The sequence below is a fragment of the Myxine glutinosa genome, chromosome 5 (genome assembly GCF_964187855.1).
Source record: "Myxine glutinosa chromosome 5, kmMyxGlut1.1, whole genome shotgun sequence".
NCBI lineage: Eukaryota > Metazoa > Chordata > Myxini > Myxiniformes > Myxinidae > Myxine > Myxine glutinosa.
This window is the reverse complement of record NC_136265.1, coordinates 122952675-122968956: the sequence shown is the minus strand read 5'-3', so window position 1 is coordinate 122968956 and position 16282 is coordinate 122952675. Positions and strand designations below refer to the sequence as shown.

General features: G+C 41.5%; 1 protein-coding gene across 4 annotated transcripts in view; it reads right to left on the bottom strand.

Annotated features, from left to right (window-relative positions):
• Positions 1–3327: 3327 nt before the first annotated feature.
• The window catches only part of LOC137427150 (four and a half LIM domains protein 2), a 32769-nt gene continuing 19814 nt past the window's right edge, over positions 3328–16282 (bottom strand). For 2 of the 4 annotated variants that reach the window (XM_078778622.1, XM_078778621.1), the window contains exons 4-8: positions 14459–14633; positions 14182–14351; positions 13096–13282; positions 8371–8487; positions 3328–4368 (exon numbers count right to left, since the gene is read on the bottom strand). In XM_078778622.1, coding sequence (XP_078634748.1) covers positions 4343–4368; positions 8371–8487; positions 13096–13282; positions 14182–14351; positions 14459–14633 — 675 coding nt within the window. In that variant the 3' untranslated portion in view covers positions 3328–4342. The other 2 variants (XM_078778623.1, XM_068116359.2) reach the window with 2 other exon arrangements.

Sequence of the window (16282 nt, the reverse complement as noted above, 5' to 3'; positions counted from 1 at the left end):
AAAGGTCAAAGGTCAGCATCACCTAAAATCATCAATTTTCATCCAATTAACCTGAAATTTAAATTTACCATTTGGGTTTTGTCATCAAATTTTCAACAAAGCTTTATTATGAGAATATGGAGAAGGCAAATTAATAATTTTGTCAAAAGGTTAAAAGGTCAAAGGTCAGCATCACCTAAAATCATCAATTTTCATCCAATTAACCTGAAATTTAAATTTACCATTTGAGTTTTGTCATCAAATTTTCAATAAAGCTTTATTATGAGAATATGGAGAAGCGAAATTAATAATTTTGTCAAAAGGTCAAAGGTCAGCATCACCTAAAATCATCAATTTTCATCCAATTAACCAGAAATTTAAATTTACCATTTGAGTTTTGTCATCAAATTTTCAACAAAGCTTTATTTTGAGAATATGGAGAAGGCAAATTAATAATTTTGTCAAAAGGTTAAAAGGTCAAAGGTCAGCATCACTTAAAATCAATTTTCATCCAATTAACCTGAAATTTAAATTTACCATTTGAGTTTTGTCATCAAATTTTCAATAAAGCTTTATTATGAGAATATGGAGAAGCAAAATTAATAATTTTGTCAAAAGGTCAAAGGTCAGCATCACCTAACATCATCAATTTTCATCCAATTGACCTGAAATTTTAAGAATCTACATATTGGGTCACAGAATTAGTTCACCAATCAAAAGCTGCAAGCTGATTGATTTTTTAGATCGAAAGCTCAAAGGTCAAAACTGCATAAAATCATCAATTCTCATTTTGTATTTTTACCTCCGCCACCAAAGGTGGATGGAAGTTATGTTTTCACACCTGTTTGTCTGTCTGTTTGTTTGTGAACAAAATATCTCAAAAAGTTGTGCACAGATTCGGACGAAACTTGGCAGAGATGTAGTGTATGTGACAACGACGAAATAATTAGATTTTGGTGAAGATCCGAATTCGGATCCGGCTACTAGTAATTTTTAAAGTGATTCTTCATCATTGGGAGATAGGGCCAAAAACGATACATTGCGGGATACCTCAAAAAATTATGGATGGATTTGGATGAAACTTGTTGGACAGGTTGTGTGTGTGACAAGGAAGAATCGATTCGATTTTGGTGAAGATCTGAATGTGGATTCGGATATGATAATTATTTAATTTTTGAAGTGATTATTCACCATTGAGTGATATGGCCAAACAGCCGGAGGTATGCTCTCTGCTGAGTGCCGTTCTCGTTTTTTAAAAAACTGTTTTCGTTATTTTGAGCCTACCGAAGAAGAAGAAGAAGAAGAGGAGGAGAAGACGTTTGAATACAAACGGGCATGGGTGGGCTTTGCATTTCCAGATGCTTTCTAGTTGGAACTTGAGACACAGTGTGGTTGAGCCGTCAAGTTTTGAAAAGCCCATGTGATCCATGTCTTGTCTGGTCAGCCAAGTGGAGGTTTTGTTCTCATGTTGTGCGAAGTAGTTGTTAAGGTGATGATATATAAGGAGTGCAGACACACAGCATTGCCATCAAACACATCCTTTTTAAAAGAAGACATTAACCTGGCTCTTCTGTCTGCTAGCACCTCTCCTGTGGACGTTAAGATTCGACATTACTTTTTTGAAAAGAACCAGATGCTATATACAGGTATACATGTATAAACTGTCAACCTGGTGTTTCGCAGGCGTGGTGATCCATCAATGTGTGTGTGGTACTTCTGATGGACGGTAAACTGGTGCAACAGGTTACATACTAAATTAATTCGAAATTAAATAATAATTTTTGTGTTCTAATTGTTTTTTAATGAAATACTCTTGCTCATCTTGAGAAATTTTAAATTCCATCTTAGACTATTGCTATGAAGGAAATCTTAAACTACCTGGTGTATTCTTTACCTTGACACTTCATCTGCTAACCTACTGCGATGCAACCTGATTGACTGATCAGAAAAAAAGTGGCCAATAATCCCAAGGTTTTTCTGGGGGTAGGGAGGGTGTTTGTATATTAAGTCGAGGCTCATACAAGAACTAACACATAAAACATAATAAAGGGAGAGGGAGGCACAACAACAGTGGAGAGCAGGGACAGCGGGAGATCTGTGGAAGGGAGAGTGCTGGGGCAGGGTACACAATATGGACACTACAGGGGATTTCAGGAAAGAAAACAGGGAATTTGAAAAAGATGGATCTGGGGTGAATTAACGCGGGTAGAAAAGATCAAGGTTTTTGATGGGGATTTCAGGAAAGAAAACAGGGAATTTGAAAAAGATGGATCTGGGGTGAATTAACGCGGGTAGAAAAGATCAAGGTTTTTGATGGGGATTTCAGGAAAGAAAACAGGGAATTTGAAAAAGATGGATCTGGGGTGAATTAACGCGGGTAGAAAAGATCAAGGTTTTTGATGGGGGAAGATAAGAGATGGTGGTGAACAGCTGTTTTAAAGACCTGGAGGGAGGAGTGGGATTGAAGAGAGTGAGGGAGTTTGTTCCAGAGGCGGGAGAAAAGAGGCATGAAGGAGGGAAGGTGAGCAGAGCGTTTTGATTTGAGCAGTTTCACCATAAGAGGGTTGCTGGCAGATCCTGTGTGACCTGTAGGAATATTTGGGGGACAGAGCACAGACAGAGCTGGGGGAGCAGGGCCAGAGAGGAGTCGGTAGAAGACAGAAAGACCACCAACCTGCCTGCGGTGAGAGAGTGATGGGCCCTCACAATCAGCTTCAGCATGGGAGATTCAAATGATTCTAAAAACCTTGGTTTCTACAGTGTGAAGCTGAGCTAGGTGTGAAGCAGGAGCACCAGCCCAGAAGGAAGTTAAAAAAAAAAGGATGCTCTGTAGGATCTTTATCGCTAGAAGCAGAACACAAACACGATAACTAGAACGGCATCACTTATGAGATTCTACATCGTGGTAACTTGATTAACGCACAATACTCAGGTCGATTTGTGGTACATACAACAGATTTGTGGTACTACCACCTCGCTGCAGAACATTTGTGTGTCTCTCGGATCGGAATGCCCGAGTGGGCTGGGTCTCGTCACAAAACGGCTGAGAACAGCACACCAGGGAGCAGTTGCATGATTGAGAAGAAGCAGGTGCACCGACATTCGGCCACTTCAGCACAACTAATCTGGGAGCCAGAAATGCTCTGCTGGCCAGAAACGTCTGGCCAGTCCGCTGCGTCAGGAGAAAGCAGACATCTTGGAGAAAAGATAGACACAGACTGCGAAGTTATCGGTGTCCGTAAGTCTGCAGGCATTTCTATGGCTCCTTACACGTCCCTATATCCCACCCCACAGCAAGGTATCCATAAAATGATCCCACAAAACATGCCAAAAGTGAGGCAACACAAAGAGGATTACATTGCTTTATTACTCTCAAGAACAAAACAAATCTGGCACATAAATAACACCAGGGGATGGCACAGCTGTAGATAACCAACCACCGGCCATCCGGTTAAAAACATGTTTGAAGTCGATAGTGGTTTCAAATACTGTGCTGTCGATAACCTGTTAACAGCAAAATAGTGTCCTTTTGGGTGTTCCGAACGGCCTTCGACTTCAATCCCACCGAGCGTGGCGATGTTTAACCATCTCTGCTTTGTCATGCACATCAACCTCTGTGTCCCTCGGATTGAAGGCGCAACCAGTTCAAAGGAGCCTTTGGATGTTTGTCTGTGTGAGTGCAAAACTGGCAGGATGTTCCTGTTTGTTCATCCCTTCCTCAGACACCGGCACAATAGAGCTCTTTGAGCCACATCCTGTGTTTATCACTCTGTTTGTTCAGTTCCACCTGATTGGAAGCTCACCTTTAATAAGGCTTTCTTTAGGTGCATTGGTGAGTTAACTTTACCGTGACAATACAAGGGCCTAAACATCCACCGACAGTGTTAAATAATCTCAAGACCCTGATCAATTGATATTCCATTCTAATTCGGGTTTTTTTACCTTTTCTTTTTTGCGGAGCCACCATACATAGGTTGCTTTGACCGAGTGTGGTGCCACATTATACCTCTGCTAGTAAACCCAAGCCAGGCTGCATCTCCGTCGCCTCACACCCAGCTGGGATGCAAAGCAGAAACATTTCAGCTTCCTCAAGATGCAAATGCTGCCTGCCAAGGCAAAGCCAGCAGCCCCGGCAGTTAACACAAACAGAACGCGTGATGAATAAAAATTGCATAGTTTCACGTCACAACTCATGGCATACATCAAATTGGATTCACAAAATCCAGACCCTATGGCTTCAAGGACTCCCGGAAGCCTCTACGCGTGGCACGGACCAAAAACAAAATAAACCTCAAGGTGAAATAAAATCTTTAGATACAAACTTACAGATAGGCCATGCCGTGGATCCACGGTCGTTGCATCCCTACCGGCTTCGGATCTGCTTTTTCCCTGTACAATCATCAGAACATTGTTTGAGTTACCTGTTCTCGCAGGAAGGCAACATTTTTAGTTCGAAGTTTGAAGCAAAGAAAATAAAAAACCAAATCCTCAAATTCTCATTGCAAGTTTATCAAATGAGCAAAAGTCACACGAAAAATGAAAAGCAAAAAAAGGAACACTTTATATGGCAACACCACGGATTATGGAGAGGGTTCTAAAAGGCACAGATCGAGGAGCGCATGCGGAAAGTTATACGGGATAATGACCCTATTCGTGAAACGTACTCAGACAATGAAGATGTGTTCGTGAAACGTACTCACACAATGAAGATGTGTTCGTGAAACGTACTCGGACAATGAAGATGTGTGCGTGTAACGTACTCAAACAATGAAGATGTGTGCGAGAAACACACTCGAACAATGAAGATGTGTGCGAGAAGCGTACTCAAACAATGAAGATGTGTGCGAGAAACATACTCGAACAATGAAGATGTGTGCGAGAAACGTACTCGAACAATGAAGATGTATGCGAGAAACATACTCGAACAATGAAGATGTGTTCATGAAACATACTCGAACAATGAAGATGTATGCGAGAAACATACTCGAACAATGAAGATGTGTTCATGAAACATACTCAAACAATGAAGATGTGTGCGAGAAACATACTCGAACAATGAAGATGTGTGCGTGAAACATACTCAAACAATGAAGATGTGTGCATTAAACGTACTCAGACAATGAAGATGTGTGCGAGAAACATACTCGAACAATGAAGATGTGTGCGTGAAACATACTCAAACAATGAAGATGTGTGCGTGAAACATACTCGAACAATGAAGATGTGTGCGTGAAACGTACTCAAACAATGAAGATGTGTTCGTGAAACATACTCGAACAATGCAGATGTGTTTGTGAAACATACTCAAACAATGAAGATGTGTTTGTGAAACGTACTCAAACAATGAAGATGTGTTCGTGAAACATGTGCGTGCAATGAAGATGTGTTCGTGAAACGTATGCAAGCAATGAAGATGTGTGCGTGAAACATACTCGAACAATGAAGATGTGTTTGTTAAACATACTCGAACAATGAAGATGTGTTCGTGAAACATACTCAAACAATGAAGATGTGTTTGTTAAACATACTCGAACAATGAAGATGTGTTTGTTAAACATACTCGAACAATGAAGATGTGTTCGTGAAACATACTCGAACACTGAAGATGTGTTTGCTAAACATACTCGAACAATGAATATGTGTTTGTTAAACATACTCGAACAATGAAGATGTGTTCGTGAAACATACTGAACAATGCAGATGTGTTTGTTAAACATACTCGAACAATGAATATTTGTTTGTTAAACATACTCGAACAATGAATATGTGTTTGTTAAACATACTCGAACAATGAATATGTGTTTGTTAAACATACTCGAACAATGAATATGGTTTGTTAAACATACTCGAACAATGAATATGTGTTTGTTAAACATACTCGAACAATGAATATGTGTTTGTTAAACATACTCGAACAATGAAGATGTGTGCGTGAAACATACACGAACAATGAAGATGTGTTTGCTAAACATACTCGAACAATGAATATGTGTTTGTTAAACATACTCGAACAATGAAGATGTGTGCGTGAAACATACTCGAACACTGAAGATGTGTTTGCTAAACATACTCGAACAATGAATATGTATTTGTTAAACATACTCGAACAATGAAGATGTGTTCGTGAAACATACTCGAACAATGCAGATGTGTTTGTTAAACATACTCGAACAATGAATATGTGTTTGTTAAACATACTCGAACAATGAATATGTACTTGTTAAACATACTCGAACAATGAATATGTGTTTGTTAAACATACTCGAACAATGAATATGTGTTTGTTAAACATACGCGAACAATGAATATGTGTTTGTTAAACATACTCGAACAATGAAGACGTGTTCGTGAAACATACTCGAACAATGAAGATGTGTGCGTGAAACATACTCGAACAATGAAGTCACTTTCCGAGAACTGCCTGAGTTCCCCCACCACTGATCCTCCATTGAGAGAAATAATTTTGCTTTTCAGTCAATGGGATAATTAAATAATTCCAAAAGCTAAATAAAAGACTGATATATATATATTTTTAAATTTATAATCACGTTTTGAGTCGTATTTTGACACCGAGCCAACTTTCATCAATACTCATTTACCCATTAGAATTGGACGAGGAAGCACGTGCGGAGTCGGAACGACGATGCTCGAAGTAGAGCCTACACCAGAACATCGGACTCATGATAAAATAATAATGAACTGTTGTGTGTTTGTTGTCGCTCTAGTCCAGTATTATCCTGTGACATGCCCCTATCAACCTCAGATTTGGTAACTTTATCTGGACCAGGTAAAACAACTTCATAATAAAATATTCTGGATTACAATAATCATTCCAGGAATTGGTTTGTTCTGGAATCCCTTTGATTATCATAAATATAAATAAATAAAGTGGCAATAACAGTTAAGATTTGAACTTTAGTGGTGAAACCCAAGTTTAAATCTGAAATAAAATGTGAAAATATGATGTAAATATGCCATGAAATTCCTGCCAAAAAAAAATAAATGCCGAAAACATTGTTTTTTAAGTCGAATAAGAATAAGCCGCCTTTGTGGTGGAGTAAACGTTCAACACGAGTCCGATAAGATGGAGCGGAGCTATCTACTCTGGGTTCGATTCCCGACGTGACTGTAAACTGTCAGATTGATGCTTTGCAGGCAGGGGGGTTGCATCACTAAGTGCTCTGTTCCTCGGATGGACATTAAGCTGGGTGTCCCATCTGATAGCATCAGTTGGTGAAGGTTAAAGATCCAATGATAACTGGCGCAAAGAGTAGGCGAGTTATCTCTGGCACCCTGGACCAAAAACCAAATTCCGCCTGAATCGACGTCGGTCGAACGTCAAGCCTGGCCAACCGGTTCGTAAAAGACTTGAGCCAAGAACTCACAACACCCACTCACGCCGGCCTTCGCCACATATGGGTGGGAATTATTGGGGCCTATAAAGAAGTAGTATGTAGTAGTGGTAGTAGGATATTTTTCAATGCAAAATAACATTGGTGCATCACAGCAAGAACGCCTGATCATTCGTGGGCATGGATGCATGTAGCTACATACATACACACACACACACACACACACACACACACACACACACACACACACACACACACACACACACACACACACAAACGTACATGTTTGTTTTGTCTGCGGCACTGAATGAATGAATGAATTTTGATCTCTATAAATTTTAAGAATTGGGGTTAAATCAATCCAGGTGATTTGATTATAATTGCACACAATATGAATTGTTCCACCTGCTTGTGAGTAGTAGTGGACAATCATATAATCAATCAGTGAGGGATACACACTGGATAATGAAAGGTTATCCTCTCAAGTTGGAGAAGCATATAAGGACTTGGATTCTGAATCGGATACTAGAGATGAGATTCCAGAAGGAATTCGAAAATAGTGCAACAAAATAAAAAGCGATTGACATAGGCCGAGGTCTTGAGAAGATCAGGATGAAGAAGGGGCTTGGATGAAAAGGCCGAGCTAACCTAGACAAACGCGAGTATGAAAAGGCGATGATGACAAAGCCCCAATCGAGGAAAGTGATTATCAAGTGGCCTGGGTATAAAGGAAGTGCTTTCAGTGAGGGTAGTTTTGGAAGTTATAGGTGATGGTTACGAAAAAAGCAGGAAACGATGATGGGACTCACAATGAACAGCAGCTGGAGGAAACGGGCGCGGTCAGAAAGGAAATTACGGGTAAAAGAGGTTTGGGGATGGGGATTTATGGGGGTGGCGGGGGTCGCAGTTTACAAAGGAGGTAATTACATATAGCATTTACAGAGGGAGAGGTGTGGTTACGAATGAGCGTGCGTGGTAATAAATGTGTGCGGTTATGATGGGGCCTTAACATTGTTTCCACACTCTGGACAGGCCAGACCTTGTGGGACCGGCAGGAAACCCTGCCCTAGGAGAGAGCGACCACAGAGGGAGCAGCAGAAACAGTCGCTGTGCCATTCCTTATCCTCAAAGGTCACGTACTTGGTGTTGGCTGGGCCTGCGCAAGGGTCGGGATTGGGAGTGTGAATGAGTCGGTGATGGAATTTGACAACGCAGACATTATATGAACTTCAAGCTTCATTCCATTAATCTACGAGTTGTTACCTTTACCTGCTCGTCTCTTTTCACTGTACTGCATCCCTCTATAAATCTGGCTGAGTATTTCAAACAATGAATAATGGAGGAAGGCGTGGAAATGGCCGCATGATGTAAGCCACCATGGTCTCAAACTCCTTTATACAATTGACTTTATCGCAGCTTAATGAGGATTATTAACATAAATATGTTACATCTCTTCCATTTAACAGTACACTAGGAACGGTACCTGCCCTAAGGGCGGGGCTTAAATTGAGGGGCGTGGCTTCAATTGGGAGGCCCAAATGAAAAGGTCAAATATCAGAAATTGAAGGTTTTTTTATTTTAAACGATTTATATAAACATCGGTTAAATCCTATCACATGCAAATCATCAAAATCTAAACCGTATTTGTAGAATTTCAATAAAAGCCACATCACTGTTCATATCGGTAAATATTATTCCATCGTTTGGAAAAACTGGAAAATTTGAAAAATTGGAAAAATTGGAAATTGGAAAAATTGGAAATTGGGGGAAAAAATTGGAAATTGGGAAAATTGGAAAATTGGGGGAAAAATTGGAAAAACAATATAGCCTATTTTACTCCAGGGGGTCCCAGGATTACCCACCCAAAATTTTGTTGCGATCGGTTCAGCCGTTTTTGCGGTACCTGGGAACGGACAGACAGACATTTGGTGAATTATAGTAAGATGTAGAGACCTCTACCTGAGACCCACCCTGAAGGGTTCTGTGTGCATTGGTTAATTAGTTACCTGGTATTATAAAAGCAGCCTGAGTCATTGTTTAGCCTGAAGATTTCTTACTACGGGAATATTTTTCTTAATAAACCCCCTCCACCTCTCGTTTGCTAATAAGAAACCCTCTTCCCCTTCTACAGACGACCTTATTGGTGGCCTAAGACTGAAAAGAATAACATGAGTTACATTACAAGGAAGTTCAACGCAAGACGAGGCTACTAGGCCGATCAAGCCTGCACATTCATTGCCAAACTATTGTTGTTTGTCCGTGCTCTATCTTTTTTTAAATGTCAAAGAAGAAAGTAGCAAGTATCATTGTTTAAACACCTTGCTATGACTCAGCCGGGGTTCGAACCACTGACCTCCCAGTCCGAGGGTGGATTCTCTAACCATTGCACCACCTAGTCTGGTCAAATAGACCTATGAGACCATTATGGCGTATCCCTCGTTTAAAACACTTTTGCGCAACAAGTTTATGAAATGACGAATGAGGTGTCAAGCTAAAGTCCACCTTTATTGCCTCGTTTATCTCACGTAGGCACCAATGATGGCAAGAAGGCCTTGCATTGCTACAGTGGTTATTTACATGATATTAATAATGAACTGACATAAAACCAACCTGTTGATACATGGGAAGGTCAATTGGATTGGCCCCTAACATAAAACGGTTCTTGCCGTTAATGGTATCCCCCAGAGCTTTTTTTTTTTTTTTTTTGTCTACAACATCGAGGCTCGTGTAAGAGCTAACATTAATCACAAACTGACACATAAAACATCCGATAAAGGGAGTGGGAGACAAGATGGGGAGAGAGAGGGAAGCAAACAAGTACAACTTTTGAGAGCAGGGACATCGGGCGATCTGTGGGAGGGAGAGGGCTTGGGGAGAGGAGACACGGGAAGGGGGGATGAGGGGGGAGGAGGCACGGGAAGGGGAGATGTGGGGGGAGGAGGCACGGGAAGGGGGGAGGGGGGATGGGAGAGGTATAAAACACATTGACATTGCTAGGACTTCCAGGACAGAAGTCGGAATTTAAAAAAAGTGGATCTGGGGTGAATTAACGTGGGTAGAACATACATATGAGCTCCTAGCTTTGCAATTGTGCCCTGTGTGCCGAGCTCGATTGCGAAGCTGAACGCAAACAAAACGAGAACAGCAATCGGTAGAGCGCATTCCTCCGCCAGGCTGAGAAGTTTATGTTTGTATCACACTGATAGGCCACATCTGGATTTGGACCTGAACCAAAATCGAATCGGCTTGTTCTTGTCACTGAACCAACTCGTCCACCAGGTTGAGTCATAACTTTGTCCATTACTTTTTTAAATATCATGTTATACACATATCGCCTTTCGCCCGATCTCTCAATGGTGAAGAATCACTTTAAAATTAAATAATTCTCCTATATGAATCCATATTCAGATCTTCACCAAAATCGAATCGATTAGTCATTGTCACACACACACAATCTCTCCACCAAGTTTCGTTCAAATACTTTTTGAGATATCCTCCTCTATGTCGTTTTTATCCCGATCTCCCAATGGTGAAGAATCACTTTAAAAATTCTCGTAACCGGATCCGAATCCGAATCTTCACCAAAATCTAAATCATTTCGTCCTTGTCACATATACTACATCTCGGCCAAATTTCGTCCGAATCCGTCTACAACTTTTTGAGATATCTTGTTCACAAACAGACAAACAAACAGACAGACAGGGGTGAAAACATCCACCTTTGGTGGCGGAGGTAACAAGAGGGCTATGATCGGGGATCGCTGATTGTTCCTGGTATAGTCAACTCGTAATATTAGCCAATTGGGAGCAAATGAAATTCTGCCTCATAATGAAAACAAATGTTTTTTTTCCAAAACGTGGGACAAGCTTTTGTCTGTCACTCAAGCTTTTGCGTCTCACTATCTGCCATAACCTTTCCTGGGAAAACCACATTTCCAAGATGGCCTCCAAAGCCCGTCGCCGACTGGGCATCCTCCGTCGTGTGAAGTCCTTCCTTGGCACACCGGAGCTCCTCACCACATACAAGGCTTTCATCCACAGCTCAATGGAATACTGCTCTCCCCTCTGGGCCGGTGCTCCTGCCTCACACCAAGCTCGTCTTCACGCTGTTGAAACCAAAGCGTTCAGAATCATTGGAATCTCCTGCGATGAAGCTAACTCCGAGGGACTTTCACTCACTCATCGCAGGCAGGTTGGTGGTCTTTCTGTCTTCTACCGACTCCTCACCGGCCTTGCTCCCCCAGCTCTGTCTGTGCTCTGTCCCCCAAATATTCCTACAGGATGCACAAGATCAGCCAGCAACCCTCTTATGGTTAAACTGCCAAAATCAAGACTCTGCTCTCCTTCACTCTTTCATACCTCTTTTCTCCCGCCTCTGGAACAAACTCCCTCACTCTCTTCAATCCCACTCCTCCCTCCAGGTCTTTAAAACAGCTGTTCACCACCGTCTCTTATCTTCCCCCATCCAAAACCTTGATCTTTTCTACCCCCATTAATTCACCCTAGATCCACTTTTTTGAACTACCGACTTCTTTCCTGGAAGTTCGAGCAATGTCCATGTGTTTTATACTTCTCCCACCCCCCCCCCCCCCCTTCCCATTCCCCCAGCCCCCAAGCCCTCTCCCTCCCACACATCTCCCGATGCCCCTGTTCTCTACTGTTGTACTAGTGTGCTTCCCTCTCTCTCATATGTTTTATGTGTCAGTTTGTTTTTATGTGATTTCATGTTAGCTCTTACACGAGCCTTGATCTTGCATACAAAAAAAAAAAAAAAAAAAAAAAAAGCCATGGACACCTTTTTTTTTTTCTTTTTTTTTTTTCTTTTTTTTTTTTTTGTATACAAGATCGAGGCTCGTGAAAGAGCGAACATTAATCACACAGAAAGACAAACCGACACATAAAACATATAACATAGGGAGCGGTAGACAAGATGGGGAGAGAGGGGGAAGGACACAAACACAACATTTGAGAGCAGGGACCGAGAGACATGGAGACATCGAGAGATCTGAGAGAGGGCGAGGGCTTTGGGGGGGGGGGGGGGGAAGCTGAAAACACTTCATTTTTTGAAAAAACACTTCTTCAAAAACTTTCCCTCTGGGAAACGTAATTCTTAAAAATTAAATAAATGAAAATTAAAGTGTAAAATTAAATAATAATAAAAATCAAGTAATTGAAAAGACTTTAAAGAATTGAAAAATTAAATAATTTTAAAAATAAATAATTCGAAAATTGAAAAATTAAATACTTGAAAATTAAATAATTAAAAATTAAATAATTGAAAATTGGTAAAAAATTAATATTTAAACATTGAAAAAATAGTTAATGAAAAAATTCTTCTTTAAAAAGTGACACCACGGACAACAATTATTCTTAAAAAATTGAAAATTCAACAGTCATTTAAAATAATTACACAATTAAATACAAAAATAAAACTAAAAATTTAACAACTGAAAATCTGAAAAAAATTAATATCTTAAAATTAAATTGAAAATTTACATCATTAAATAATTTCATTTCATTTATTATTTTGCAGGTACATGACGACATACATTGCACACCTGCAGGATTGCTATAAAGTGAACGGAATCACTATCAATTAGCAATCCTGGAGCTAGAATAATAAAGAATTAAATAATGCAAGCATTATTCTTCACAAAGAGCAACACCATGGACACCAAGACTAAACACTCAAGGCCTCTCTCCGGGAACCAAAATAAGTAGGTAATAAATTAATTAACTCAAGAAAATGAAGGAAATGGACGAACCAGCAATAGGTTTGCCACATCCGTGACAGCGCTTGGCAAAAAGCTGAGTGTGGCATTCGGTGCAATAAGGAAGATTCTCCTGAGTGGCAAACTTTTCACCCGAGAGGGCCTTGTGACAGTTCTGGCAGACGAAGCATTCACGGTGCCACGGCTCGTTTCGGTACCGCACGCCTGCTTCCGTGATTGGCTGAGTGGAGAAGGACAAGCAAAGGATGAGCATGGAATGGATGAGCATGGAGCTTTTCTGGAAGCTCACCAGAAATGCGTTCAGTGCATATTGTATTATTAGCATCTAAAGGGGCGGAAGAGTATTAAGATGATGTAAGGGTACTTAATATTGTGAATAACTTATTCCGTATCAACTGTCGACGATGCTAAAACTTACAAGTGGATATAAATAATATTTTTAAATATCAATGTAGTTTTTTGGGGGGTTTTTTTGTATACAAGATCGAGGCTCGTGTAAGAGCTAACATTAATGACAAAAAAAACGGACACATAAAACATATGATAAAGGGAGCGGGAGATAAGATGGGGAGAGAGAGGGAAGCACACAAGTACAACAGTAGAAAACAGGGACATCGGGAGATCTGTGGGAGGGAGGGGGCTTGGTGGAGGAGGCATGGGAAGGGTGAAGTCCAGGAAAGAAGTTGGTATTTCAAAAAAAGTGGATCTGGGGTGAATTAACGGGGGTAGAAAAGATCAAGGTTTATAGTCAATTGGCGGATCATAACGCCTTTTTGCCAACCCACACATGTTACATAATTGTAAAGTCAGCGAAACAGCCTCTTGCACTTGTAATGTGAGCAAGTGCTGACCTGGTACTTCGATATAAGTGTCACCGTTTAAATTTGATATACACACCATACTGTGTCCCACTTGCGCTGGGATATCGTAGGGCGCTGCCAAGGGAATAGGTTGGCAAATCTAGCAAATTCTGGAAAATAACAACTTGACTAAACCTACAGCAGACCCATGGTTTAAGTATTCAGGGGTTTTTGAATTGCTCCTAGGACATGAGGCCTACACTTATAATCACTTATACATAAACAAAAAATCATCACTTCCTGGTTCTAAGTCACGCACCTTCTTGCAATGGGCACAGCGCATGGCAACGTGAGCCTCGTAGCACGAGTTGCAATAGTTTCCATCCTCGCGTGGGAAGAAACTCTGAGTGCCGATTGGACGATTGCATTTCTGGCACAGGAAGCACTCGTTATGCCAGACCTGCCCTTCATACTCCATCCGCTGGGAACCTGCAAGCGGTGAAACAGAAGCGGGAACGGGGATTCGGGATGTGAGATGCTCGGTGCTGGGTGTCGGGTTCTTTCAATCCTCGTGGCCGCCCACAAAAACCCGTTACCTGGTGGTATTGGCTTGCTGCACACCTGGCACCGTGCAGCCAATTCAGAGCAGTAACACTGAGAACAAACTAGTTTGCCATCCTGCTCCAAGAATGGCTTCCCAGCCAAAGAACCATGACAAAAAGAACAGGTGAAGCACTGCTCGTGCCAATGTCTATCTTCATACACCATGTCCTGTAGGTGTTCATGGAAAGGGAGTTGTGGGGTGGCAGTGGACACAGGTATGAGGCCTATTACATGTGACCAACACACTTCCCAATATACTACTGCACCGGACCACTTTTACATGGATTCAATTCCACCGATAACCACACAGTCAATTTTTGTGGTATTTCCCTGAGAACCTACAAGGTGTATGGAATGCTAGGCATGGGGCATAGTCGGGCGACGTGGTGCAGCACAAGCAGAAGAACAGTCCAATGTTTGCGCACAATTAGCTACTCGATTTATGAGAGGTTTGGGATCCATAGTTAATGACACAAAGCTCTGGACCCTTTGTGCTGCTCTCGCAGCTTCCAGAGAACGTTGTTGGGAGAAAAACACGTCCATTTATTTAAACCGGACAGGACGTCAGCTTGATATAATCTATATAATAATAGCGTAAGGACTCGACTTTGTTATCCCTTTTACGCCGCACCCAGTGACCCGATGCCCACGGCACTAATGGATTTACGATCTACGAACCGCGCTCTTTGTTTATCACGTACAGCCATACTCGAAAAATCTGAATTAGCCGACGTTGGGGCCCAAAAGCATCCGATTAACTGCCGATACGACGCCATCTTACGACGCCATCTTACGACGCCATCCTATTGGCGTATGCTGGGTGAAGGCGAAGCAAGCCGTCCGCTGATTGGACAATCGAAGGCGACAGCAAGCCGTCCACTGAGTGGACAATCCCAGAGTGGTGCTATGCCGATTCCTATTACGAATCCATTCATTTTTCAAAAGTATATCGTAGCGTTGTCATTTAAGTAGATTGCAATAAATACATTGTTCATATACGCACTCTTCATTCTCATCTTTCTTCCTAACTCTTACTCGGACAAACAAATCCCCTATGCCATCCATAATGGTACACTCTATCCATACACCACATCCTCCCTTCCGTGGATGTTCCATGGGTTTCGGCTAGTTATTATTATTATTATTATTATTATTATTATTATTACTAGGGCATGCCCGTACTATATATATATCTAAAATTATATCCCCCCCCCCTCTATTTACATGAAATGGTTTGGTCCAAAGCGAACGGCTTGCGAGTACGGTGACAATCCCCCCCCTCTATTTACATGAAATGGTTTGGTCCAAAGCGAACGGCTTGCGAGTACGGTGACAATCCCCCCCCTCTATTTACATGAAATGGTTTGGTCCAAAGCGAACGGCTTGCGAGTACGGTGACAATCCCCCCCCTCTATTTACATGAAATGGTTTGGTCCAAAGCGAACGGCTTGCGGAGTTTGGTAAAGAAATCGCCATAGCGTGCACAAACGCGCAGGAAAGCGAAAGAATCGCAAAGTAGTTTTAATTAGTTTTAAAACATAGTTTAACGCCAACATAGTTTGCCAACGTGAAATAAATGAATACGCTCTCAAATGTGCCGTCCGAGGCAGAGTGTGTTCGCCACGTTCGGCACACGCGATAGCTCGCTGCTCTCTGATTGGTTGAATCGTTTTTTGGACATAGCTCGCTAACTACTTGTCCGATTAATATGAAACCTTGAAAAGGCACATCCTCGGGTCCCCAGCAATATACCTGGCAAGTTTAAAGTATATCGGACCCGTGGTTGTCGAGAAACAGCGGTCACAGACATACATACA